This window comes from Lycium ferocissimum, chromosome 7, assembly GCF_029784015.1.
Source record: "Lycium ferocissimum isolate CSIRO_LF1 chromosome 7, AGI_CSIRO_Lferr_CH_V1, whole genome shotgun sequence".
NCBI classification, from domain to species: Eukaryota; Viridiplantae; Streptophyta; class Magnoliopsida; order Solanales; family Solanaceae; genus Lycium; species Lycium ferocissimum.
The window spans coordinates 27,412,410-27,438,473 of NC_081348.1; the positions used below are offsets into that span (position 1 = coordinate 27,412,410).

Sequence of the window (26,064 nt, forward strand, 5' to 3'; positions counted from 1 at the left end):
TGAAGTGAGGCAGGGCACAGATCACCTTATATGGACTATGGAGTATAAAGAATAAATTGGTTTCTTTCTTTTTCAACCTTGGAATATAATGCTTTGTAAAATTTGACTTAAAAGTTATAACAGTAAACAAGGAATTTAAATTCTCATAATCTAAACTAAAGCTTGTCAAATTGGTAAGAAAAAATAAAATAAAAAAGTAGCACAAACAGTAGATATTCTTAATTATTTGGCGTGATGATTGACAGCGGTAGAGACAATGACAATGTTTTACAGCTAGACGTCGTAAAATTTCACTGCTTAAGTAAAGTACTCACTTCTACTATGTTTTAATTTAACTTGGATTTTGCTTATTTATACTGAAAATGTAAAAATTTAGCCTGTTGTTCATTTTACTAATTAATTACTTTTATTATGGAATTTATCTATAATTATCTTTTAAATAACCTACTAGGGTAAACTAACTTTAAATTACCGGGCTAAACCCCAAATTTTAATATTTTTCGTTAACAGAGGACATTCGAAGTCATTATTCTTATATAACATACAGAAATAATATATACGACGATGATTCATTTTGCTTAATTTCCCAGCTGCTTCCATTAGTTTTTTATACTAGTCTTTTTTTTTTTTTTTTTTTTTTTTTTTTTTTGGGGGGGGGGGGGGGGTTTCCACGCGATGTTTGATTAGCACATTGGAGCCTCGATTAATCTGAATTCGTGACGCGCAAAACTCATTTAAAATGGGAAGTGTTCTCAAATAAAATAAAAAAATTCCACAATCAGGATTCGAACACAAAATTTCTGATTAAGAATCGAAGGATCATATTCATCCCACAACCCTTATTTAACTAGTCTTTCATCATTTCCTCTTGTCAGTTCTGCTCGTGGGAACTATTAAGTAGTCCCTCCGGATAAAAAAAAAAATTAAAACAGCGTTGCGCCTTTGACACCCTAAGAAACTACCCAAGAGAAAAAAATATGTAAATTGACTAAACTAACTCTAATTAAATAGTCATTGAGATTTGATCACATAACACTTAATAGGAGCAAATCTGGAAAGATAAGGTTAATTATTTCTGAATTTAATAAGCGGACACTTTTTTTGACTAAAAAAAAAAAAAAGTTAAGTGGACACTTTTTTTTTTTTATCCGGAGGGAGTACTATTAATAACGACAATTTCTGCAAGACCGCTTCCACATCAAATGGTCAAATTGGACAGATATTCCGATGCAGAAAGTAACATTTCTAATCCTTCATTCATCACTACTTTAATTTCTGTTCTTTCCTTCTTTTTCTCCTATGGAAAAAAAGAAATTAAAACTAATTCCACAATTATAGCGCAATTACCTAGAAGTGTTCACCTTTTCCCTTAAATTAGAGGAATTACTTTTATTGTAGCTTTGACTAATTCCTTGATCGAGAGGATATTTAGGTCTCGTGTTTCATCTTAGCAACAACTATAATACGGTAGATGTGAATTATCTTGCTAAATAGTCAGAAATTATTTCGAGTTTTTATTCTAAACCAATCAATCTAATTATAACAATCACATATTTGACGAGAAAAGATCTTAAGTATGTTAATTTATAAATTATTCCTATATCGCTAGTGATGAAAATCAATGCATTATGCATATTCTATCATTCAAGTTTGAACCATAATTAAATGATACATATACGCAATATACACGTCCATGCATTAGTCTGAGCAATGCAAATAATTACTGATACGAATAAGTTTTTTGGTTAGGTAAAGTACTTTTTGTTCATATAATTATTTGCATTGCTTTACGAACTAATGCATGGACGCAGTGTATATATGATAAGTATCATTTAATTATGGTTCAAATCAATGATAGAATATGCATAATGCATTGATTTTCATCACTAGCGATATAGGAATAATTTATAAATTAACATACTTAAGATCTTTTCTCGTCAAATATGTGATTGTTATAATTAAATTGATTGGTTTAGAATAAAAACTGATACGAATAAGTTTTTTGGTTAGGTAAAGTACTTTTTGTTCATATAATACCTCGAGCAAATTTGCATGCGCAAAAATGGGGAAAAAAAAAAAAAAAAACGAACCACTATTATTCAAGCTTACGTAATAAGATCGATAGCAACATAAAATTAAATTAGAACGTTGAATATTAAAAATGTTGATGTCGGACAACTTCCAATAACTTGTAATTACACTGAGCAAATCTCAAATGATGCCAGAATATTTTGTCTTCTTTTAATACCCTAGCATCTACTTACGTATATACGGGGCGATTTTAGGTGTAAAAAATGGACACGTGAACACACAGGGGCAGATCTAGCCTATTAATTGGGGTTCAATTGAACCCCTAACTTTAAGTAATTATTAAAATTGTAATATATAGTAGATATGAACCCATAACTTTTAGAATATAAAGGGTTCAATACTAAAAATCTTAAAATTGAACCCACAAGATCTAAATTCTGGATCCGCCTCTGTGAACACATGGTCTCTCCGTAAAATTAGGTATTTTGTGTATATTTCCTACAATTAGTATAATATATCTGCTGGAACACATTCTATAAAAAAAAAGTAAATTGTGCATTTCGTTGAAGGTCGAGTATATACCTAGAGGTTACATTTTTTCCCCTTTTTTTTTTTTTTTTTTGGTGAACCCATGTTCTAGAAATTTAGATTCGTCTCTGCATATATAATACTCCCTCATGATAAAAAAAAAAAAAAAAAAAAGAGTCCACTTAGTTTCGCGTACATCCTTGAAAATACTAACTCCTAGAAAAAAATAGGTAATTTGACTAAATTATCTCTAATTAAATAGGCATTGAGATTTGATCATATAACACTTAATAGGGGCAAATATAAAAAAATAAGGTTAATTCTTTCTTAATTTGATAAGTGAACACTTTTTTTGATTAAAAAAATGATTAAATGGACACTTTTTTTTATTTGGAGGGAGTATAATAAAGAAAAAAGATGCTGATTTTCTTGAGACATAATCATTAAGATGCATCTCGACCCCATCAAACAAAAATGATTAACAATACTAAAATAAACACTGTTTCTTGCCCATATTATTTCTTTTTAAAGATTTTTGCACACCCTTAAGAAGATATTTAATAGCTTAACACTTCATCAATAGGAAAGATAAGGTAGATCTGAAAGAAAGGAAGAGAAAAACAGCGTAATAAATTAATTTCTTATTTTGCGGAAAGATAAAACATTTTGACTTTTTTGTAAAATATTTTTTTCTGATTAAAAAGAGTGTTCACTTAGTTTTTTTTTTTTTGGGTCAAAAAGTGTGTCTACTTACCAAATCAAGAAAGAATTAACCTTATTTTTCCAGATATGTCCCTATTAAGTGCTTTGTGATCAAATCTCACCTATTTAATTAGCAGCAGTTTAATCAAATTACTTATTTTTTTTCTAGAAGTTAGTGTTTTCTTAAGGGGTGTACATATAACTAAGTGGATACTCTTTTTAATCCGGAGAGAGTAACTAATAGTATTTGGGACGAAAGAGTAATAAGCCATAAGAAGATTAAAAACAAAAAACAAAAGAGGTGTCCTTGGGAAAATTTCTTGGTATTCCATCAATCACTTGAGTTTTTTTGGGAATTGTTCATTCAACAAATGGGACCTTTCAAAAGGAGTTTTGGAGAATCAACTAGTACATTTTTTCATAAGATTCCAAGTTCTCCAAACTTTTTCCTTTATTTATTCATTGGATTCGACATGTATTTCGTGAAAATTAGGTTGGCCCCGCGAGCCTACTCTCTTTCATGATGAGTACTTTCAATTTTATATTCACTAAATGCTGCTCATATATTAATTAGATGGGTCCTTAATTACACAAACAAAAAAGAGAATAAAGAAAAAGGAAAAACAAATGAATTGGGAATTAATTTTATAAACTTATGAAGATTTGCTTGGGTCCAAGAGATTAGATTTGTCTCTTTCTCTGCCACTCCTTCCAATAACCCAAAGAAATGTGTCCAAATTATGGAGTAATAGACTATGAATAGGAGATAATGACTTGACCCAAAAATTATTAATTAAGAGATATCGACGTTGAGGTCACGTTACACTACTGAATAGTGGCTTAGCTTATACACCGCCAATTGAACAAATAAAACGTTTATTTTTCTCTCCTCAATAATATTCATTCTATTTTCAACCAGGCCATTTTACTAATTACTCTCTGTACGTAATGTCAAAAATTAGTTGTTTTTAGAAAATTGAATTTATTTTAAAATATTTAACATTTAAGAAGAAAAAGAAGTCATTTATTATTATTATTATTGTCCAAATCTACGTCTGTTATTGTTCAAATTAGTATAGTTTTAATGAAATACGACATTTAAAAAAAAATAAACGATAGTTTAGAAGTATAATCTTTTGATTAGACTATTAAATATCTTTAAAAATATATAAAAATCTTGATTGAATGATATTAGAAATATTTATTGAACTTGTGATATCCTTATAAGGACGCAACCAAATTAACTATAAGGTGATGTAACTAAAATCACAATCTATTATGGGATTTCAAGAACTACCGTCTTTTACTGCTACCTCCGTCTCAAATTATCTTTCGTGTTTCTTTCTTACATGTCCCTTAAGAGAGATTTTGACTATATTATCCTTATTTATGTCTTAAGATATAATCTCTCTTTATTTAATATTTACGTTCTTTATGTGTCATCTCCCATGATTGAGGTGTTTGTAGTCTCCAAGAATAATTACTACTAATGATAAAATGAAAAAAGAATAATGAATTTTGTCTTGAACTTCTAAAATAACAATTAATTTGAGACAATTATTGTAGAAAGCACGACAGATAATTTGAGATGAGGGAAGTTTTCTTTTGGTTACATTTTAGTATTTTACTACTCCCTCGAGTCCACTTTACTTGTTGTCCTTACTAAAAATAGATGGTCCAAAATAATTGTCATTTTAGAAAATCAGGATATAATTAACTACTCCCTCCGTTTTATTTTACTTGGCCCTTGTTCACTTGATACTCCCTTCAAAAAATTCTTTATTGGTGGTTTCTTTTACTAAATTGTCCCTATTATGCTTTGTAAATCTAAGTTTGAATTACTATTACATTATATAGTTATTTAATGATAACGATAGTATTGGAAGAAAATAATAAATATCTCTTGATTTGTTAAAAAGAATAATGAAAAAGAAAAAAAAATAGTACTCCCTCCGTTCACTTTTACTTGTCCAGTATTTCAAAAATAGATTTTCACTTTTACTTGTCACTTTTAGCATATCAAAATAAGACAATTTGTTTTTTTTTTCTTTTTCTGTTTTACCCATAGTATTAATTACTCACTTCAAAATATTTTTGAAATCCAATAAAAATATGCATCAATTAATATGGGTACATTGGTAAATTATGCACTTCATTTATTATTTCTTAAACATCGTGAAAAGTCCAAAGTGGGTAAAGAAACGGAGGGAGCTGACCTTTACCCTTATTTAATAAATGTAGAAAGAGATTAATGTGGTGAAAAGGAAGAGTATTAAATCGAGACGAAAGAATAAATAAGGATAATTTGACTAAATTATCTTTTTAATTTAATTAATGTTTTTTTAAGAAGTGTGAAGAAAAAAACACGACAAGTAAAATGTACCGGAGGGAGTATTATTTTCACTTTATTGATAACGTCTGTTTTAACTCGATTTTTGTTATTTTTGTGTAATAACCATAAATGAAATTACAAGGACAATAATACACTCTCTATGACTTTGCTTTCTAAGGAGATCTCCCAACACAGAGGTTAAAAAATTAATTAAGCGATAATGACTAACTAATTAATTAATTACCATTATCATATGCTATGGAAAAGAGCTAGTACACTTTTACTGAATCTGGATTCTAATTGTCCTCTAAATCCATACTATATGTTACTATCAAGAGATCAAAAGCTTAACCAAAGGTGAATGAAGTGACTTTGCCTTTTCTAAACTTTTCTTTTAATCTTACAACAGTGATACAAGATGATTTTGACTCATACAGAAAAAGTTGCAATCTTTTAGTCGCATCGATTGTCAAGTAAATCCACAAGCAAGCAATTTTAAGAACAGACGTACACGTTAATAGATGTCACTCTTTTATTGATCGGATTATCTATCTAATTAAACATTACTACCTACTAAGTTATGTGTATATATATTGTAGTTATGTTAGTGTCTGATATTTTGGTCTTGGTTCCTTAATTGGAGGGTGGGGTGAGGGGTTGGGTAATTGAAGCCAACTACCAGTATACAGTAAAGAGGGTAACTCTTAGGAAAATGACTTGTCCCCTTAAAACCCTCCAAAGAAAAAGAGACAAAATCTGGTATTGGATCTTATTCTAATTTTCGGTATGTATCATTTAAAAAAGGCCAAACCATCGGAAGCACCTTTTATGGTTACAACATCTTTCAAGAAACCTTTCCAATAGCATTGTTCGTCCATTTAAGCACTCAGACTACTCAAAATTTGTATTATTAGACACTTTTCACCCAATCAGCTAAAATTGCAATGTGTGTGTATACACTCGCGTGTGATGTGGTACGGTGGCTAATTAAAAGATGACATGTGGAATTTGTGTGCAAATATTAATTTAAAGATAAATTAAAAGAAAAAAAGAAAAGAAAAAACTAGTACTAGTATTTTTTTACCCCCACCTACCCCACCATTCCTTCACCACTTTCTTCTTAAACACTCATAGCCATTACCCCGAAACCCCACCTTTATCTTCTTCTTCTTCTTCTTTTTATTTTTTTTTTATTTTTTTTATTTCATTATATTCATACATTTGATTAGGGCATTAAGAAAATCAAGTTTGCTAGCTCTTGAATCTAAAGAAAGAGAGAAGTTTGGGTCATTGGAGTGTGTGAGAAAGAAATTGGTAAACCGTAATCCACCATTTCCTGAGCTCAAACACCACCAACTACATCTAAACAATCTCTCCACTTCGGTTTTTTCCCCTAAAGTCTAAGAAATGCGAAGAAGAAATAATAATTGATTTCTTCAAAAACCCGACTATTTGATTCTTTTGTGTTTTCTGTTCATTTATTGAACTTGAGAGGATGAGAAGTGACGTTTGTTTGGGGAATTCTCTTGCGGAAGTTGGTTTGTTTTTTGAAATTGAGAGCATAATTTGAACAAAAGTGACGGTGGTTTCCATTTTTTCCGGCAAACAAAGTAATAATAGTGACAGTTATTGGATTTAAAGAAAAAGGAGGAGGAGATGACGCAGCAGTGATTTCCAGATGTAAAAAAAGATGATAAACATTAATTATTACAGTTGTACTAGCATCAACGACGATGGTGGCAGCGGCGGCGGGTTGGTGGTGTATGGTGGATGAAATAATGGCAAAGAAGAATGAAGAAGAAGAGATTTTAATTTATTTTTTTTTGGGCTAAATTAAGAAGTTCACGCGCTGAGAGCGAGTGTATTGCACTCACTATGCCAAGTTAGCGAACAGTGTTCAAATGACACAATCAGGCCCTATCACAGGTGTCTAAATGGAACAAGGCTTAGTTGGGGTATCTAAGTGAAAGATGTTGTCAATCACAGGTGTCTCTCGATGGGTTTGGCCTTTAAAAAAACTATGTGCACACATAAGCATACGAAATCAACAATACACAGTCAGTTACCTTTACATTTTTACTCCAGGGCATTACAGGGTTTGAATTAGTCGGATCAATGATATTGAATATCTGATGATTATACAGAAAGAAAGAAGAAGGTAATTGTATATTTTTTGAAGCTGCACAACAACAATGACTGATGAAAATAGACAAAACTCAAATATATATGTGTTATATGAACATGGTTTCACATTCTGGGCTTTGCAATTATGATGTTGAGAATACACACACATGATGGATGTTTTGTGACTTTTTGTCAGTGTGTTGGAAACACAAAGAAAACGAGAGACAGAAAAGAAGAAAACGAGAGAGAGAAAAGAAGAAGACAACTATGATGTACAAAGAAAACGAGAGAGAGAAGAAAGAAAAAAGAGAGAGAGAGAAAGAAAGAGAGACGACTATGATGTACAAAGAAAACGAGAGAGAGAAGAGAGAGAAAGAGAGAGAGAGAAAAGAAAGAAACGTTTGTGACGTTTAGGAGAATTAATGTCTGGCCAGGTGGATTAATCTCACACATACAACACACACACATGATAGATCAATCTTCCACCCTTAGATTAGAATCATGGCAGATTTAAATATGGTCGTGACCAACACGAGAAAGAATAAAATTTGTTATACAATGGACAAATTAGAATAGGACGAGTGTAATTAGTTTTGTCCATTTCCTCTTCTTTTTTACATTACGTTAGACAGTTTTGTGTATAAAGAGAGAGTACATGCTTTGATGAATAAAATTTACACGAGAGAAAATTCCCAAATACGGTGTCTTCGTCTTGATTTTAACATGGTATCGGAAGCGTCTCTAAGCTCTCGATCCGGATACGTATCAAAAACATCAAAATCATCTTCAAATTCAGGTAAACCAAAATGCCCGAAACAAATGAAACGAGAATCGAGCGGTGGAGAGAAAGGAATCACATATGAAAATGGACATCCTTATCACCTAAACAATTCGATTCACTGGTATGACTCTAGTCAACAACGTTTTTGATGGAAGAGGATACTTAGGTTGGAGGAGATCTATTCTCTATCTCTATCGACGAGGAAACTTGGCTTTATCAATGGAGCTTGTAAAGCACCGGATACGAAGTCTCTGACGAATTTGAGCAATGGAGTTGTGTCAATGATATGGTTATATCTTTTAGGATATCAAATGCATTATCTAAGGATATTGCGAGACGGTGTGATGAATTCAGGCTGAAAAAAAGAACTTTGGGACGATGCAGAACGGAGATTTGGCAAGTCAAATGGTGCCAAACTCTACCATCTACAAAAGGAATTGACGGACTAGTACAAGGTAATAGTGACATTCTTTGGTACTTCACCAAACTTAAGAGATTATGGGATGAATTAGATGGGATAAATGTGATTGTTTTTGTTCGTATGAATGCACTTGTGAGGGAAAGCAAAATTAACAAAATCCCTGGAAGATCAGAGGTTAATTCAATTCCTAATGGGACTAAATGATGTGTATGCTCGAGCGAGGGAAATATACTTATGATGAATCCTTTGCACAGGTATAGATGTTGCATATTCCTTGCTTTTGCGGGATGAGAACCGGAGGAAGTATATGCAAATGCACGCTTCGCCTACGATTACGGATCATTTATGGCGATTGGACAAGCAAAACAACCAAACAACACATTATTTGCTGAGTTTGCGACGTTCGTAGCTAATGGACGGGGAAGAAATGCACAAAAACTTAAAAGTCAAGCAATGAGAGGGCGGCACATATCGAAATATAATAACTCAAATCGAGGGGCTATGAAAAGCCACGGAACAAATTTAGAGGCAAGAAGAAATATGATCCAAATGTATCTTGCACATATTGTGGAAAAATAGGACATGTGCATGATGATTGCTACGGCGTGGATTTCTGCGGTTTTGAGTTCACTAATCCCGGGAACTATCAACCCCGGATTAAAGCAAATGCAAGTCTAACTCGTGAGGCGGAGAGGAAAACATGGGAGGACAAGATTTTGGAGTCAATGATGGCAATTTTCAAGAGCAATTTAGCAAGGAGCAGTTGCGAAAATGATGCAAATGTACAAGCAAAGTAAATTGACACGAAAGCGGGGAAAGATGGGAATCGATGCAAATGCGGTGGCTGGTACCATTCTTAAATACTCAGTTACTCGTGTTCACTAGTCTTAAACAAAACACTTGGATCATTGATTCGGGAGCTTGAGCAACACGTGTGTTTTGACCCCCGATTCTTTCTATTTTTAATTCCTCTCCCCGTGCCTTTGAATATCAATTTGCCTAATTCTTTCGAGGTAAGTGTAACTCGCATAGGGGTGTCTCATCTTACCAGTCGTATATGCTTGATGTCTTACTTGTGCAGTTTTTAAGTATAATCTCCCCCGTCGGTCCACAAATTTTGTGTCCGGTTTGATATGATGTCCTATTCTATTCTTGGATGTTTGTTGCGGGACCTTTCAATGAAGAGTCCTCGAAGCTTTTGGTGAAGTTAGAGAGGGACTCTTTATTGGAGCCTAATAGTGCCAAATCTAGAAGTATTTTCAATTCCAATGATGTATTTTCAATTCCAAAGGAAGAAATTCCATTTCACAATCGAGTTTCGGCCTCTGTGCGATGCATGTTAATGCTTTGTTCCTAATGTAAAGCTTTGGCATGTAAGGTTGGGACACCTTCCATTTCGACGATGAAACATTTAAGTTTTCTTCCTTATGATTTCAATTCGATTTTATTTGTGATGTAAATCTGTGCTGAGCTAAACAAACTAGACAACCTTTCCCTCTTAGTAGCATAAAGTCCACACACATTTTTGATCTCATCCATATAGACACAGGGACCACTGGTGTAATACTTATAATGGATTCGGTTCTTTCTCACCATAGTAGATGATTTCGGTAGAGGAACATGGACATTCTTACTAAGCACTAAGAGTAATGCTTTTCTGTCTTAAAGAGCTTTTTATCTATGGTAGAGAGACGATTCAATGTGAAAGTTAAAATGATCGAGGTCGATAATGCCTTGGAGTTGGGAAGAGGCACACGAGAATCGGCTTTCCTAGCCTCGCGAGGGATTCTCGCATCAATCGTAACTTGTGTAGCTACCCTCACAAAATGGAATTGTTGAGAGGAAGCATAGACACCTCTTAGAGATTGCTAGAGGATTGATGCTCCAATCAAATTACTATGTCTGCGGGAGAGTCTATTCGGCCTACACACGTCGTTAATCGTTGCCATCTAGTGTGCTCGAAGGGGCAAACACCTTATGAAGTATTGTTTAGACAAAAGCCTACTTATGATCATTTGAGGAATTTTGGATGTTTGTGCTATGCTTCCTTTGGGACAAGGAAGGAACAAGTTTGATGAAAGAGCTACTCTTTTGTGTTTTCTAGGCTATCCTTTACGGCGAAAGGATATACTGTTCTTGTCCCGATACAAAAGTGTTTGTATCCGGAGATGTGAGATTTCATGAATCACACTTTCCTTTCAACTCGTCGATAACTCGCACACACCTATTTTCCTCGAATTCCATTCCTTAGATGATCATTCGATTGTCCATTTCGAGCACAATCAACACCACGATCCATGATCTTTTTCAAAATAGTTACACCACGGAACCTCACATACTACCCGATCATCGGAGAAGTTCGATTCTACACTCTCTCATCCGCCACTAAGTTCCCCTCACCAAATGAATTACACGGATCGGCTATATTACCCCACTTGACCTGTTTATCCAAGTTCTCTACACCAAGTAAAACTCTCTTCTATTCCTACTTACCCGTCCCTATAACCAATCCACCAAGAAGGTCTAGCGGATATCTCGCCAAAGACCGTTATCTAAAAGACTACATTTGCAATAGTGTGATATTCACCGATGCAAAGGAAAACTTGTTTTGATCGCTCTCACAAGCCAGGAGTTATGCTTTTCTCTCCTTATCTCTCAACAATCGCTGCCACTTTTCACCTGCTAACTTGTCCCGAGCCTTTCTCTTCATACCGAGCTTCCCAAACGTCCGTGTTGGAGAGAAGCCATGAACTCGAAAATTAAGGCTTTGGAAAAACAATCAAACACAGGAAGTTGTCAACTGTTACCTAAAGGGAAAAGAGCCTTACCTTGCAAATGGGTATACAAGATAAAGCATCTCTCAGATGGGAGTATTGAAAGACTAAAGGCAAGACTAGTGGTGAGGGGGGATATCCAAAGAGAAGGTATAGATTATGGAGAAACTTTTTCACCTGTTGTGAAAATGACCACTATCCAATGCCCTACTTACCATTGCGGCTAAAAGCGGTGGTCATTTCCAAGCCCAGATGTCAACAATGCGTTTTACGCATGGTGATCTCCGAAAGGGTTTTATGAAGTTTCCCGCGGAGTGACACCTCACCAAAGTCCTAACCGTATACAAATTACGAAAAAGTCCTTATACGGTTTAAAACAAGCTTCGCGCGCGGTGTATGCTCGACTTGCGGGAAAATTAGCTTTCAAAGGTTATTCAATCTTCCTTAAACGATTATTCTCATTTTTTAAACGGTAGGTCACTAATTTCCATCTGGCGATCTATGTGGACGATATTCTCCTCGGGGGATGATTTGAGTGAGCTCGAGAATATCAAATATTTTCTCAATACGAGTTCAAAGTTAAGAACTTGGGAGAAATTCACTATTTTCTTGGCATGGAAATTTTACGAGAAGAGCGTGGCTTTATTGTCGATCCACGAAAATTTACCTCGGATGCGCTTCGTGAGTTCGATGTTTCTCGTTTGCACCAACGGTTGGTTCTCGCTGGATCCCTCTTCCAAACTTCGAGCGGATGATAGTCCTCGTTTGGATAACCCGCGCTTTATCGTCATGGTCGACGAAGTTGAATTATTTGACCTTTCGCCGGATACATCTTTCTTTGTTCTTGCTCTAGTCGTACATACGGCGACCATGTTTGTCACGTTTCTCGGTACAACTTTACGAGTTTTACGATACCTCGGCTCGGATGCGGGTCGAGGCGTATTACTATCTTCGATCCATGCTTTTTCTTTACTTGCTTTTGCGATGCGGGTGGGCGTCGTGTAAGGTCACGTAAATCGGTTAGTGGATTTTTCATTACCATGCGGTGCTCGATTTCTTGGAAATCGAAGAAACAAATCTCGATCTCTTTGTCCTCCCATGAAGCGGGGGGGGGAATATCGTCCGTGCAGGTGTTCTTCTTGAACTCACTTGGTTGATTCGTGCTTGAGGATCTTTCTGCTCCAATTTCACTCCCGATTCCGCTCCACTCCGACGGTCAAAGGCCATCCGTATAGCTCGTAATCCGGTCTTCACGGCGCGCAGAACATGTTGAATTGGACTGTCCACTTTGTGCGTCAACAGTTCAATCCACGGTCTAATTACTCTTTCGTTTGTTCCCTCTAAAGATCGAACTTGCCAGAATCTCTTTCTTTAACCCCTTTCAAGGGGTTTCTCACAGAGCGATTTTGTCCCGAGTTGGGGTCGTGACTCTCACTCCCGACTTGAGGGGGATGTTGACTCAAAGAAAACGAGAGACAGAAGAAAGAAAGAAAACGAGAGAGAGAAAGAAGAAGCCACTATGATGTACAAAGAAGAGAGAGAGAGAGAAAGAGAGAGAGAGAAAAGAAAGAGAGAAGGCATGATGTACAAAGAAAGAGAGAGAGAGAAAGAAAACGAGAGAGAGAAAAGAAGAAACAGCTGTGACGTTTAGGTGAATTAATGTCTGGCCAGGTGGATTAATCTCGCACACTACAACACACACACATGATAGATCAATCTTCCACCTTAGATTAGAATCATGGTGATTTAAATATGGTCATGCGACCAACACGAGAAAGAATAAAATTTGTTATACAATGGACAAATTAGAATAGGACGGGTGTAATTAGTTTTGTCCATTTCTAACTTCTTTCTGTTACATTCTGTTAGACAGTTTTGTGTATAAAGAGAGGTACATACTGATGAATAAAATTTACACAGAGAAAATTCCCAAATACAGTGTCTTCATCTTCAATTTTAACACAGTGTAAAAAAAGAAAAGAAAAGAAACATGTCTAAAGAGTACAATCCCATTTTTTGCTCTAATAGCACTCCCACAAAAACGGCTCCTCGAGCCGAAATATTCCACTATCGGCTCCAGCCAGCTGCCACGTCGAAATTGGGTACTGATATCGGTCATTTTGATCCACTCTATCAATAGTAAGATCGGGTAGATCGAAAAATGTGTCATCATGGTCCATTGTTGGAGAGTTAAGTAATTCTTGCGTGTTCTCCGAGGCTAAATTCGTCGATGAATGTGAACTGTGTAGCTCGGTCAATTGGCTAGACTCAGCTTCATCTCTGATGGAATTTTCCTCGAGAGACGTGCTAGTTGCAGCCTTAGCAGCTGCGGCTTGGATGTCCTTAGGGGAAGTGGAGGCCGGTCGGGGGAGTTGATCAGCTAAATGAGGGAAATTAAGGTAAGCCGCGTCACCCTTGATGGCTAAAGCCGCGACATCATGAGCTCGAGCAGCCATTTCGGCCGTGGCATAAGTCCCTAGCCAAATTCTTGATTTTTTCCTAGGCTGTCTAATTTCGGACACCCATTTTCCCCAATTCCTCTTACGAACTCCTCTATAAGTTGGATGTTTTTCATCAACAACACCTTCATTTTTTCTCCTAATTTTCTTGTTCTCCTCATTCCTGTGACAATTCCCATTTTTTGTGAAATCCTGAACTTTTAGTGAGCTTTTCTTGGATTTGCAATAGTAGTCTTTTGATGGGGTTTTCGCAATGCCCTCATGGGAAGAAGATGATGAAGTAGAAGTAGAAGATGTGGTGGTTGAAGGAGAATTTAAGCAATTAGAAGAACTTGTAAATGATGAGGAAGTTGTAGAAGAAGAACTAGAGATGGAGAATTCTTGATGAAGATGATGATATTCCATTATAGTGGTACTCTAAAGATGCTTCTAGCTTATGGTTTTTCTTCTTAATTAGAACTATAGTAGTAGCAAGAAAAAGGAGTGTAGCAACTGATTACTTTTAAAATAGAAATGTAGGTTTACTTAACTTCTATGGTTGTGTTTGTTTGGTTTAAATAAGGAGAGGGGAGAAAAAGGAAATAAAGAACAATGGGACCTTATTGCCATAAGGGTATCTACAGTTAAGCTATTTTGTTACCCATGTGGCAATTTGCTTTGCTTGTATTTATTCATTCATTATTCTTATTTTATCTTCTCTCTTTTTTCCTTTTTGTATTAATAAGTAGGAGTATTACTTACCTCTTTCTAAAGAAAGGAAGGAAATCATAGTAGTAATATTTTCATTTTTCATAATCAAGCGGTGTTTTGGCACCATGCACACTTTAACATAGGCCATAGCAGCCACATACTAGAAAAATTTGTCCTCGTTAAAAATCATACAATTCACATGAAACTTGACCTAGCTAGGGCCCTTGTAGGGTATCCCTCTCTCTCATTGAGTATCTTGTGTTGCACAAACTAGGTTAATTCACTCAGAGCAGAAATTTCGTATGTTTCAACATCGAAATAATCATTCTAATAGGATGATGATATACCTAATTAGCAAGAAATTGAATGGCCTCGTTAAAGAATAATTGGCCACTGACAAAATTATCAACGGTCGTTATTCTTGTTTACTATTCAACAACGCGTGAATAGTTCCTGAAGATTGATTAAGAGATTGTTGAATTTGCATTATTCAAAATGACACTTTCACTTCTAATTCGTTCATCTCAGCTCGCGCTTCTCACTAAGGCAGAATGCTCTACTGATTACTGGTGTACTTTTACCTCTCACAACTTCAGCAGTTGCTTAATCTCATTTATCTTCATCGTAAGAGCGTTTGATCGGTAAGCTTCCACAAATTAGTAAATCCAATATGAATGTCTATTTATAATCACTCATGGTTACTGACTGAATTTTAGTAAAAATATATATTTTCCATTTTTTCTTTTTCTTAATTTTACGGTATGATACGTACGTGATAAATTAAAAAGGCCAAACCCATTGGGAGACACCTGTGGTTGGCGGGATTTTTCACTTAGATACCTCAACTAAACGTTATACCTATTGAGCACTCAGACTACATCAAATTTGTTCCAATCAGACATTTTTTGCTGACATGGCATGGTGAATGTAATACACCCAAAATCGGCGCGTGAGGCTTTATTGACCAAATTTTATTTTTATTTTCAACTTCGTCTTCTCCATTTCTTCAGCCATTTCCCCCGAGCTTATTAAACCCCTTCAATGGAGATCGAAATTGATCTCTTCAGTTGCAGACTTGCAGTAGCCAAATTGAAAGAGGATGGATCATTCTATTGTTAAAATTAACATATTAATATTGTAAGCTAAATCTCAACGTCTTTTTTCTAAAGGATAGAGAATAAAATCAAAGGGGAAAAAACAATTTGAGCTCTGTTCAATTTTTTGGTGAAGTCTTTTTCCAATCTTGGTTCACCTGCAGAAAAAACAAACATTATAGAACGGGCAAAAGGGGATGGGGAGGCTGTGGTAAAAACAACAGATTTCAAAAGAACACAAATCAAGAAAGTATAGTTTGGGCATTTTGGGTCCATTTTGAAGAGACTCAAAGATCGAAATAGCAACAAAAATGGTAACAATAGTGGAAGGATCTCAACAACTGCAGAAGCAAGATATGCAAATGACAACTCTAATTTTTCTTGCTCTTGCAATGAAGAGAAGTCCATGGATTTGGAGACTTCTAGAAATAATGGTGATTTTAGATTTGTGCCTTTTTACTTTCGTCATTAACTATCCGTGAGTCATTGGTTGGAGTTCGTCGGAGCAAGTGGCGGTGGTGGTTCGCGGCAGTGGTTTGTGGGAGGCCAAGGTGGGGTGGGATTTAAAAAATAAGATTATTTATTTATTTATTTCTTTGATAAGCTTTTCTTTTTGTTTATTTTAAATTAACATTGTTATTTACAACCAAATGCCACGTGTCCTCATTTAATTAGTCATCATGCCACATCACCCTCAAGTGTATTACAAACACTTTGTAATTTTGGCTGATGGTCGAAAAAGTGTCTAATTGGAACAAATTTGATGTGGTACGGTGGCCCCGATAGGTATAACGTTTAGTTGAGTGTCTGAAAGTGAAAAATGCTCGCCCGTAAATATCTCCCGATAGGTTTGGCCAATTAAAAACTAGAAATATACTTACTTATGGTTGGCAATGTCAGGCTATTCAACTGGAGGCTAAGAATATTGCCATTTTCTTCCACTCTGGCAAACTATGAGATTTACCTAATCACTTTTTGTTCTTTTCTATCAATTGATTTCATTGTAAATTCGAGAAACATGAAATCAAATGTATAACTACTGCTGGAAACAGAGGTTGGCCAATCAAACGCGCATAGAAGAATAAAAATTCTTTTATTAGCATTATTGAGCAACAAAATTCTTCCATGTTGCAATAAAAATACTTAAAATGTGATTTATATTTAGGAAAAAGACAACAAACGGAACATCGATACACATGACCTTCATTAACATATTGTGTTTTGTGAAAACATTGAATCAATTAATCAGATTTTTTGGAACTTTTCAAGAACACGTGGATCTGAAAATGAATAAAATTTCTTAAATTAGAAATTAAAAAAAAAAAAAAAAAAGGACCACACATGGGTCACATGCTAGTGGCTCTAAACTCCAAACCAGTTCAAAAAGTGGGTCCTCCCACCAGATTTTGCTTACTCAATTAGCTTGTTAATTGGAACAAGCAATTTGAATTTTCTTTTAATTTATCTCTGATTTATAGTAAAATGGTTTGATTGAATTTCTAAGGTTTACTTTCTACTGTTTTTCACTTTTCACGTTTGATAATGACTCAATGGATAGGGAAATAATTAGTTGTTATTAGAATTTTATGGTGTTGTAAATATCTACCTACTTTTTCTGACACTAGGGCTACGCTCCACTAGTAGTAAGTACTTCATTGTCTTTAGTTGTGAATTTATATGTACCTTTCATATTCCATCAAAACTGACAGAATCGGACATGGCGCCTCTCCGGTGAGCCATCTCTCCAGTACACCCCTGAATATCTTACACGTGTCTACTCCAAAATTTAAAGGACAAGATTTGCTTGAATTAACTTTACCCTTTTAACCCACGGCAAACTTTTCATGCCAAATTTCCACGCCACTCTCCAAACTCCTCTTTGCTCTTAGTGTAATCATCATCGCACTTTTAAGAAAAAAAATATTTTTCTTCGGATCCTTGGAATGCTAATAAATGCTGATGTGAATTTTTCTAACTTGAATGTACAGCCGAATTCCTAATTTTCTCATCTCTGATATTTATAGCACAGTGAAATCAGACGGTAATGGAGAAATCCAAGTTAAAAGTTGTACTAAATCTGGTGTCTTCGATTAGAAGTTTGAGGCGGCAAAGTTGATAGCATGAATTGATTTCTTCTTTTTCAAAGTCGCGAGAAAGTACAATTTTTAACTTGGATTTTAGAGGACGCTGGGTTCTTTGATTGTTCACAGCCGATGGGAAGAATGGAGATGAGAGAGAATGCTAATGCTAATATTAACCTGGTTTAAAGGGTGGAATTAATTCAAGTAAATCTTGTCCCTTCAATTTTGGATGAGACACGTGTAAGATATTCAGGGGTGTACTGAGGGAAATGGAGAGACGGCTCACTGGAGAGGAGCCAAATCCGACAGAATCGTCATGATTCATTAGCTGATATGGAAAATTTTCGTTTCATGCTATTTCGAAACTTAGTTTTACCCCATTAAGTTCAAGAATCTGCCAAAAAAGTTCATCGCTAAAGACCACCATAGTCCATATGTAAGGACTTAAGGAAGGTACATTAAGGGAAACCCTCCCTCCCGCCCGCAAAAAAAAAATATGTAAGAATAAATGTGGAAGAAGAGTTTCTGTACTTACATGAATAATTATTATATAAAATACTTCAGCGCTAAAATAATCATAATACAAGTTTAATTAATATAACACAGGGATAATTAAATGGTGGAACGATTAATAATTTTGAAAAATTATGAATATAACTAAGTGCCTAGTCAAATATTACAAAGACTAAAATGAGATCTTATCAATAATGGAGGGATCAAAAGTGCTAACCCGTGTTATATATTTGGGAGATAAATTTTCTACCTCGGAAATACTGTGACAAGTTTTAATATTCTTATCTTCTCATTTTTCTGCCATCACAACACTAATGTTCAAGGATTCTAGTCAACAGTGTTGGGTTTAATTGATAGGTTGACTGGGAAATGGAGGGAAAAGAAGTGGAGGGAAAATGAATTTTTATAACTTGTTTTTATGAAATAAACGATTTGTCCCTTATTGGTAGTGGAAAGAAAAGTTCTCTACTTAAAAGTAGAAGACACTCCTTCTTGTTGCTAAAGGGTTAAGAAGTAGGGTCTCCTGCTTGGCGTCGCTCGCTCGGCTTAAACTTCGGTCAAATGATTTGATTGATTGATAATCTTGTTTTGGCTTCGGATTCGGTCAAATGATCTGATTGATTGATAATATTTTTGGACCAAATTTTCTTTAATTTTAACTATTTAATTAATAATTATTTATTTAATTAATTAATTAATTAAATTATCTGTTTCTTTCTCGGATTTTATTTAAAATTCTCGCCCGTTTTTAAGTGACTGTTTTGAAGGGTTGCAAACTTTCAGAAACAGTACTTTCATGGATATAAATTCGTTTGATTCCTCAGGTTTTTTCCTTACGAATTTTCTGAACTTCAAAACTTCTTCTTCTTCTGCACAAATAAATTCTAGTGTAATTTACTGCCATTGAGTGGTTCTTGATACCGTGGTTTTAGGTACCGATACACTGGTGAGTAACATCATTCTATCCTGGGAGGATGTATTCCATTAACCTCGGGTACTTGAGGGGAATAATTTTCTTAAGGACACACTGTGCATTCAGTGGCCTCGATTTTCTTCCTTAAAAATATTTTTCGGATCTTCGTTTTGATATTTTCAGTTTCGATTTTACAAAGTTCTTGTTTTAATTTTTTACAAAGTTACTGTTTCAAAATATTAGAAAATACAGATTAGTAACAAACAATACTCTATTTCGATTACTCTTATATATTGGTCGGGTAAGTACTTATTCGCACCTGGTATTTGCACTAATTACTATATAAATTTATATAGTTAAGTAATTTAATAAGATGAGAGTGTATGTTAATTAATTATGATTATGCTCTAAAAGTCTGTGTGCAAATTAATACATGTCATTTATCAATTGATTTGATATAAATACTGGTAAGTTATTACCGGTTGGTACCATGGAGTTCTGGAATTTGTAATTATGCATGTTTTGTTGGCTTTTATTAATCAAAAGTTCTGGAATTTGTAATTGTGCATGTTTTTTTGGCTTTTATTAATCAAAAGTCTTTCAAAAATGTCGAGTAAGGCCAAAATGTGGTGATATTGGACAAAGAATATCGAGTACTGCCCTTTGCCCATGGGTGTGATTCTCATACTTTCCTCCAAAAATATATCAACAATTCCCTTACACATTGCACTTATCCTTCCTTTAATTTGATGTATATGCAAGCTAAGTGGTCCTCATATATGAAGCACAAGTTCAACCTCCTGACTCAATGCTTGCGTTGCCCCTTTTAAAGAATTTAATAGTAATGTCTAAACTAGGAGGATATATATATATAGATATATACATACATAGGAAAGGGAATCAAGTTGCCGTTGGACCAGCTAGCAAAAATAAGAGTAATGAAGAATGAAGAAGTGAAGGTGACATTTATGTACCATAGCAAATACCCCTCATCTTTTGTAATGAATCTTACTTACATGCCTCAAATAGACAGAATTCACTAGAAGTGGCTACATATGTAATATGATGCAATAATTAATCCTCACTCTGTTTCATTTTATGTGACTTAATTTGTCCGGATGTTATATGAAAAAATACAGCTGAATCTTATGGTCTTAAATTAAAGAGAAGGGTAATGTGCCAAAATACCCTGTGAATTTTATGGGCTTAAAGTAAAAATGTGTTTAATGTATCAAAATACCCTTTGAATCTTTTATTCGTGAACTTGTCATTTGGGTTCAAAGGTGGAGCTAGATCATTAATTAGCTACGGGTTTGGACGAATCCCTAATAATTTTTACTTAGACTCTGTATTTGTAGGAATCTTTAAGTATGTATAAATATTTGTGAACCCCATAACTAATTAAGACAAGTTATCTATTAAATGTCAATTTTAGAATCATAAACTACAAATTCTGGCTCTGTTTCTGTTTGGCATGTTGGCATTAAAGAACGACTAAATATAGACAGAGATATTCTTTCTTGAACGGACTAAAAAAGAAAAGTAGCACATAGAAATTAAAACAAAGGAGAGTATATGCTCCATCTTTTGATACAAACGAAAAGGGTAATGTCTAAAATCAAAATTCTTATAGAGGTTCTAATAAAATTCTTTTAGGTTCATCACAAAAAATAACTCTATGCATGATATATAGCAACGAGTCCTTCAAATCTTAATAAGTGACTTATGAAATCTTGATATATAGTTTATAAACATAAAGTATCTATGGCAATTGAGTTATAGGGAAATGGTGGTTGGAGAGAAATTAATTATGGAATAATAATTCCACCATCAAAGGGAACTGCAGACATCCTTAACTTGGGCATGGGAGGTTATGGACCCCTCCGTATATAAGATTAGGCAATACTTCTAGTTGGTTCAAAATGAGAGGGTGATATAAGTGAAGAAATGACATGTTTGTCTCTTGCCCCTAAATAATCAAGAGATAATTATATAGTATGTCCCTCACCTAAATAATCAAGAGATAATTATATAGTATGTCCCTACTCTAGTGAATCCCCTCTTGAACAATGCCAACAAAGAGAGGGAAACTAGACAATCGTCATGGATTTATTTGATCTTCTAGCTAGGTTTCACACACACATTGACACACACACCCAACTACGGGCCACACAACATATATATATATATACCAACTCATTTATGTTCATAACCTAACTACGGGCCACACAATATATACCAAGGGCCGCCCTAGTTGATACATTTACACACGGATGGAATTTTTGATATGTGTCGTTGCTTGATTTCCTAATATCTTCATTTTGTCCTATTCTTTCTGTTTTTTTTTGTTTTTGAGAGAGCTTGTCTATCTGGTAAATTCGCTAACTGTAATAGCATTAATTTCTTAGTTAATTAAATTCTATTCATCCAACAGTGTAAAATATTATTCGATATACTCTCAATCACTTAAAAGATAATTATGGGTTAAAACAGTCTATGATATGAGATAGGTAAAGTGTTACAAGTTCAAAACTGGTTAAAATACATTAATAGTGTAAAATTTCACTGTATTGTTATCTTCTTCAGACTTTTCACTAATACATTCTTCTGTGTAACCAATGGAGCCCTCTGCCTACAGATTCATACTGAATTAAGTATATCTAATTTGGGTTTTTTTGCTCTGCAATGTTCTGTAAATTTGACTTGAGAAACAAAGAAAGGAAAGAACCAAAAAACTAACGAGTCCCAACTTATATATCCAAGGGGCTTCACTGTTTTGAACATTCTAAAGGGAAAAATTTTCTTTTTCTTTCTTTGATTTATTTTGAGGGTTAAAACTACGTCATTCAATAGCATTAAAGGACAATATGTAGTAGTGACGCGCGGTACACTGCAAAAGAGGATCCTTCTGGACTCTACAGTAAGTCAGTAGTTGCCTTTTTATTTTTATTTTTAATGGATAGTCTTAAGAAAGGGGGCCTCTGATAGTCGTTTTCACCTTTTAGCCGGGGGAAAACCTGCGTGCCCGCGAGATCAATTGTCAATGTTTTTACGAGATCAATAGTAAATTTGAGTCATTTCTAATACGCTAAGGGCATATGTATTTATTAGATCATAATTTGCAGAGCACGTTAAGAATATAGTGTAATATTATCTATTAATGCAAAATACAGTAACTTCTTTCAAAGACTACATCTTAGAAAACGGGATCGTGAGATAGCAATACAAAGTATTGTGCGGCTAGACAAATCAATTGGTATTAGGCTAGACAAATCAATTGGTATTATGTATACTAAATCGCGGAAATATAGTAGCTGAAAGCTGTATCACTAGCATAACCTCTGATTTGAGGAGGTAATAACACAGAAGGTCACCTAACTCTCAGTAATGATTTCCCAAAGTCATGTTTCTTAACATTTTTGTAACAATAAGGTCATTCAAATTTCCTTATGTCACATCACAAGTCACCCAATAAATATTTGGGCAACAAAATATGACATGGCATTTAATTTAGTCCACATGAACTTTTTCTTTTTTTCAGTCCACATGGCAAAAAGATTCGACCCGATCCAAGCCCAAATTAACCCTTATTAAACCTATTCTCTCTTAATTAAAATAGAGTTTCACTCTCTCTGGAAAAAAATTGGCTCATCATTTTATTAAAATCGTGTCGTCTTCTTTTTTCTTCTCTCAAGCGAAGTCCATAACGATTTTTTAACGACATTAAGTAAATGTAGTTCCTGAAGTCTGGACATTCCTTCTGACCCATAAATTGTATTTCCTATCCTATATTGGCAGCACTAATAGTTAATCAGAATAAGAGCACACTGATGAATTTATTTTGCAAGCTATAACATATTTATTAAGTCTTAAGAATGCAAAGACTTAATCGATTTCCTAATTAACTACTTATTCACTGCTATGTATGAGTTAGAATTTGTAGTATTAATAGTTGGTGGGTTTTCACTGGTTTTGATATCTAGCTCTAGAGCCACGATGAGCTAGTTGTACTTAATTTGTTCCGTTGGTTGAATAAAATTGTTCTGTTTGACCAAAAAAAAATGAATCCAAAACTTGATGTATTTTTCCATGTGGACTGAGAAAAAAAATAAGAAAAAGTCCATGTGGATTACATTTAAATGTCAAATATTTATTGGGTGACTTTTGATGTGATATATGGAAAGTTGGGTGACACTGTTGTTACAAAACAAAGAAACATGACTTTGTGAGATCATTACCCATAATTGGGTGACTTTTGTGTTACTATCTCCTCTTGATTAGAGTGTACTTTCTCCGACATTAAAAAATGGATTAGCTATTCAATCCAAATGTAACTGAACGTGCATAGTTTCTTATCGAAATAAGAAAGGTGGCAAGATTCAAACCAGTGGCAAGATTCAAACCTATGAACGACTTGCATCCCTTGACCGGCTTTGATGGGTTGTGGATTTAGCAACCATATGTCACGACCCAACCCGATAAGCCGTGACGGGAGCCTGACCTCTAGCGACCAAACACCCCTAAATACTCATCTGAAACATACTGAACATCAAAGGCCCATGAATGGCACAAACTAATCTCATAAAGGAAACATCGAACTTCGCGCCTGTCTAGCATACATATATACACAACATGCGGAAGAACGGTCATGCCGAGCTTGACTGGTTGCTACATATATTGTACACAAGAATAGAAGGCCGACAAGGCTGCCCATCCGACTACTATATACAATGCGGCAGACTCTACTAGAACGAAAGCTATAGAAAGAATGGGACAGGGCCCCGTCATACCCATATGCATACACATCTCAAAAGGGGTATACCAAAACTGACTGTAGCTCTGGATTGAATTGAGCGTACCGACCGGCGCTAGATCTAGAGGTCCCTACGGAGCGGGACCACTGTCATGCCCCTGTGCACAGGCATGAACGCAGCCCCCCGAGCAACCGAGAGTTAGTACGGATAATGTGCGAGCATGTAAAGCATAAGAAAGCAACATCATATATATATATATATATATATATACACATGGGAATCATGGATGAGATGCGAACTCGTGGGCGAAATGATCGACGAGCATGTACTTGTATGAACTAGTATACGTACGTATACGTAAATACGGATATCTAACAATGCCTCTCGCGGGCACATAACGTATGCATGCTTTCGTACTGTCGTGAAGGTCATACATACGTATATATGTGTGTATATAACGCACGATATATGCTCGTATATAACGCACATCTCTTTTCTCGTATCATATCGGCCTCTACGCGGCCATCATATATACGTTCTTTGCGATACTTGCAGCCTGATTCTCATATCGTCTTCATAGTGCACCAGCTGATCAGGTGGTATGCGTATAATGCCTACTCCTTTCCATACCCCATATACCTATAATACTTGCGTATATAACGCCTTCTGGTCACGGGTCAACATACATATATATATGAATGAATGTAATGCATGAATAACTGTATACATAAAGCGGACCCGTGAACGGAAGGAATAATCATAACGGGCGCTCGAATGTCAAAAAGCCGAAACACTTCTAATGCTTCTAAGAGTAGAGTAATATGGACTCGCTTACTCGCTTATTGGATCATATCATAGGATCATGCCAAAAGAAGGAAAGAATAGCCTTAACATACCTCGACGTATACCAAATCCTCCAACTCCTACTTCTCGACTTGTAAATCTACAATTAAGATAACATAGACCTTCATTAGACTAGGTACTTCATTTGCTAACCTCCTTTAGATGCATAGAAAGCTTGAATCATGAACAACATTTCTCTCATAAGCTTAATAACTCTTCAACTTCTCATTCACTTTAATACCAACCCTAACAACAATAACAACACTTATATATTCAAATCCATCCCCAATCCTCTCTTAATACAACTCTAAGTCACTATTTTGTCTTTCATCAATTTACTACTTTCACAACTACCCCCTCTTTACTTAGAATCACTAAAACTCTTGATACTCAACTTAAATACAAAGGTAGAAATCATTTTCATACCTTGAGGGCTCAAGAATCCCAAGAATCACTTCAACTTCAACTCCCTAAACTCCACAACTTGAAGAAACCCTAGAAGCAACCTTTCTTCTTCATCATCTCGGGTTTACGGGGTCCAGGTCTTGTCAAATCCTCACTAATATGATGAAAAATATTGGGAGAGAATATATCAGGGTTTTCTGATTTTGGAAGGAGGAAAATATGAAATAAATCGTGACCCACATTTTTATACTTGGATGCCAAAAAGGCTATAGCGGTCCGGTTTGACGAGCGGGTCGACGGCCCGTCGACATGTCGACGGTCCGTCGACTTGCCCATCGACCTGCGCCTGCAAAAGCATATATAGCTGCGGGATCCCATCGACGCCACACGTCGACGGTCCGTCGAACATGTCGACGACCCGTTGACGTTGACTAGTGTCTTGCAGATTTTTTTTCTGGTTCAGTTCCGATCGCGTCGACTTGATTCGCTCAACTTCTAACTGCGCAAATTACCCTAACACATGCGGTACTCTTGTACATGGGGTAAGACATTTCCTATCTCCAAACTCGGGCTCAGGTCTCTATTCCAAGGGCATACCCGTCTAGGAACCCATAGGTTC

The 26,064-nt window shown here is 35.3% G+C and overlaps 1 protein-coding gene across 1 annotated transcript; it reads right to left on the minus strand.

Annotated features, from left to right (window-relative positions):
- Positions 1 to 13,655: 13,655 nt before the first annotated feature.
- On the minus strand, positions 13,656 to 14,692 carry LOC132062653 (ethylene-responsive transcription factor ERF039-like). The gene has a single exon (XM_059455186.1). The coding sequence runs from the start codon at positions 14,555 to 14,557 to the stop codon at positions 13,715 to 13,717; it is 843 nt and encodes a 280-aa protein (XP_059311169.1). The 5' UTR covers positions 14,558 to 14,692; the 3' UTR covers positions 13,656 to 13,714.
- Between the last annotated feature and the right edge of the window lie 11,372 nt (positions 14,693 to 26,064).

What these genes read in the sequence shown, in the direction of transcription:
- LOC132062653 (XM_059455186.1), bottom strand. Translation starts at nt 14,557, where the DNA reads ATGGAATATCATCATCTTCATCAAGAATTCTCCATCTCTAGTTCTTCT.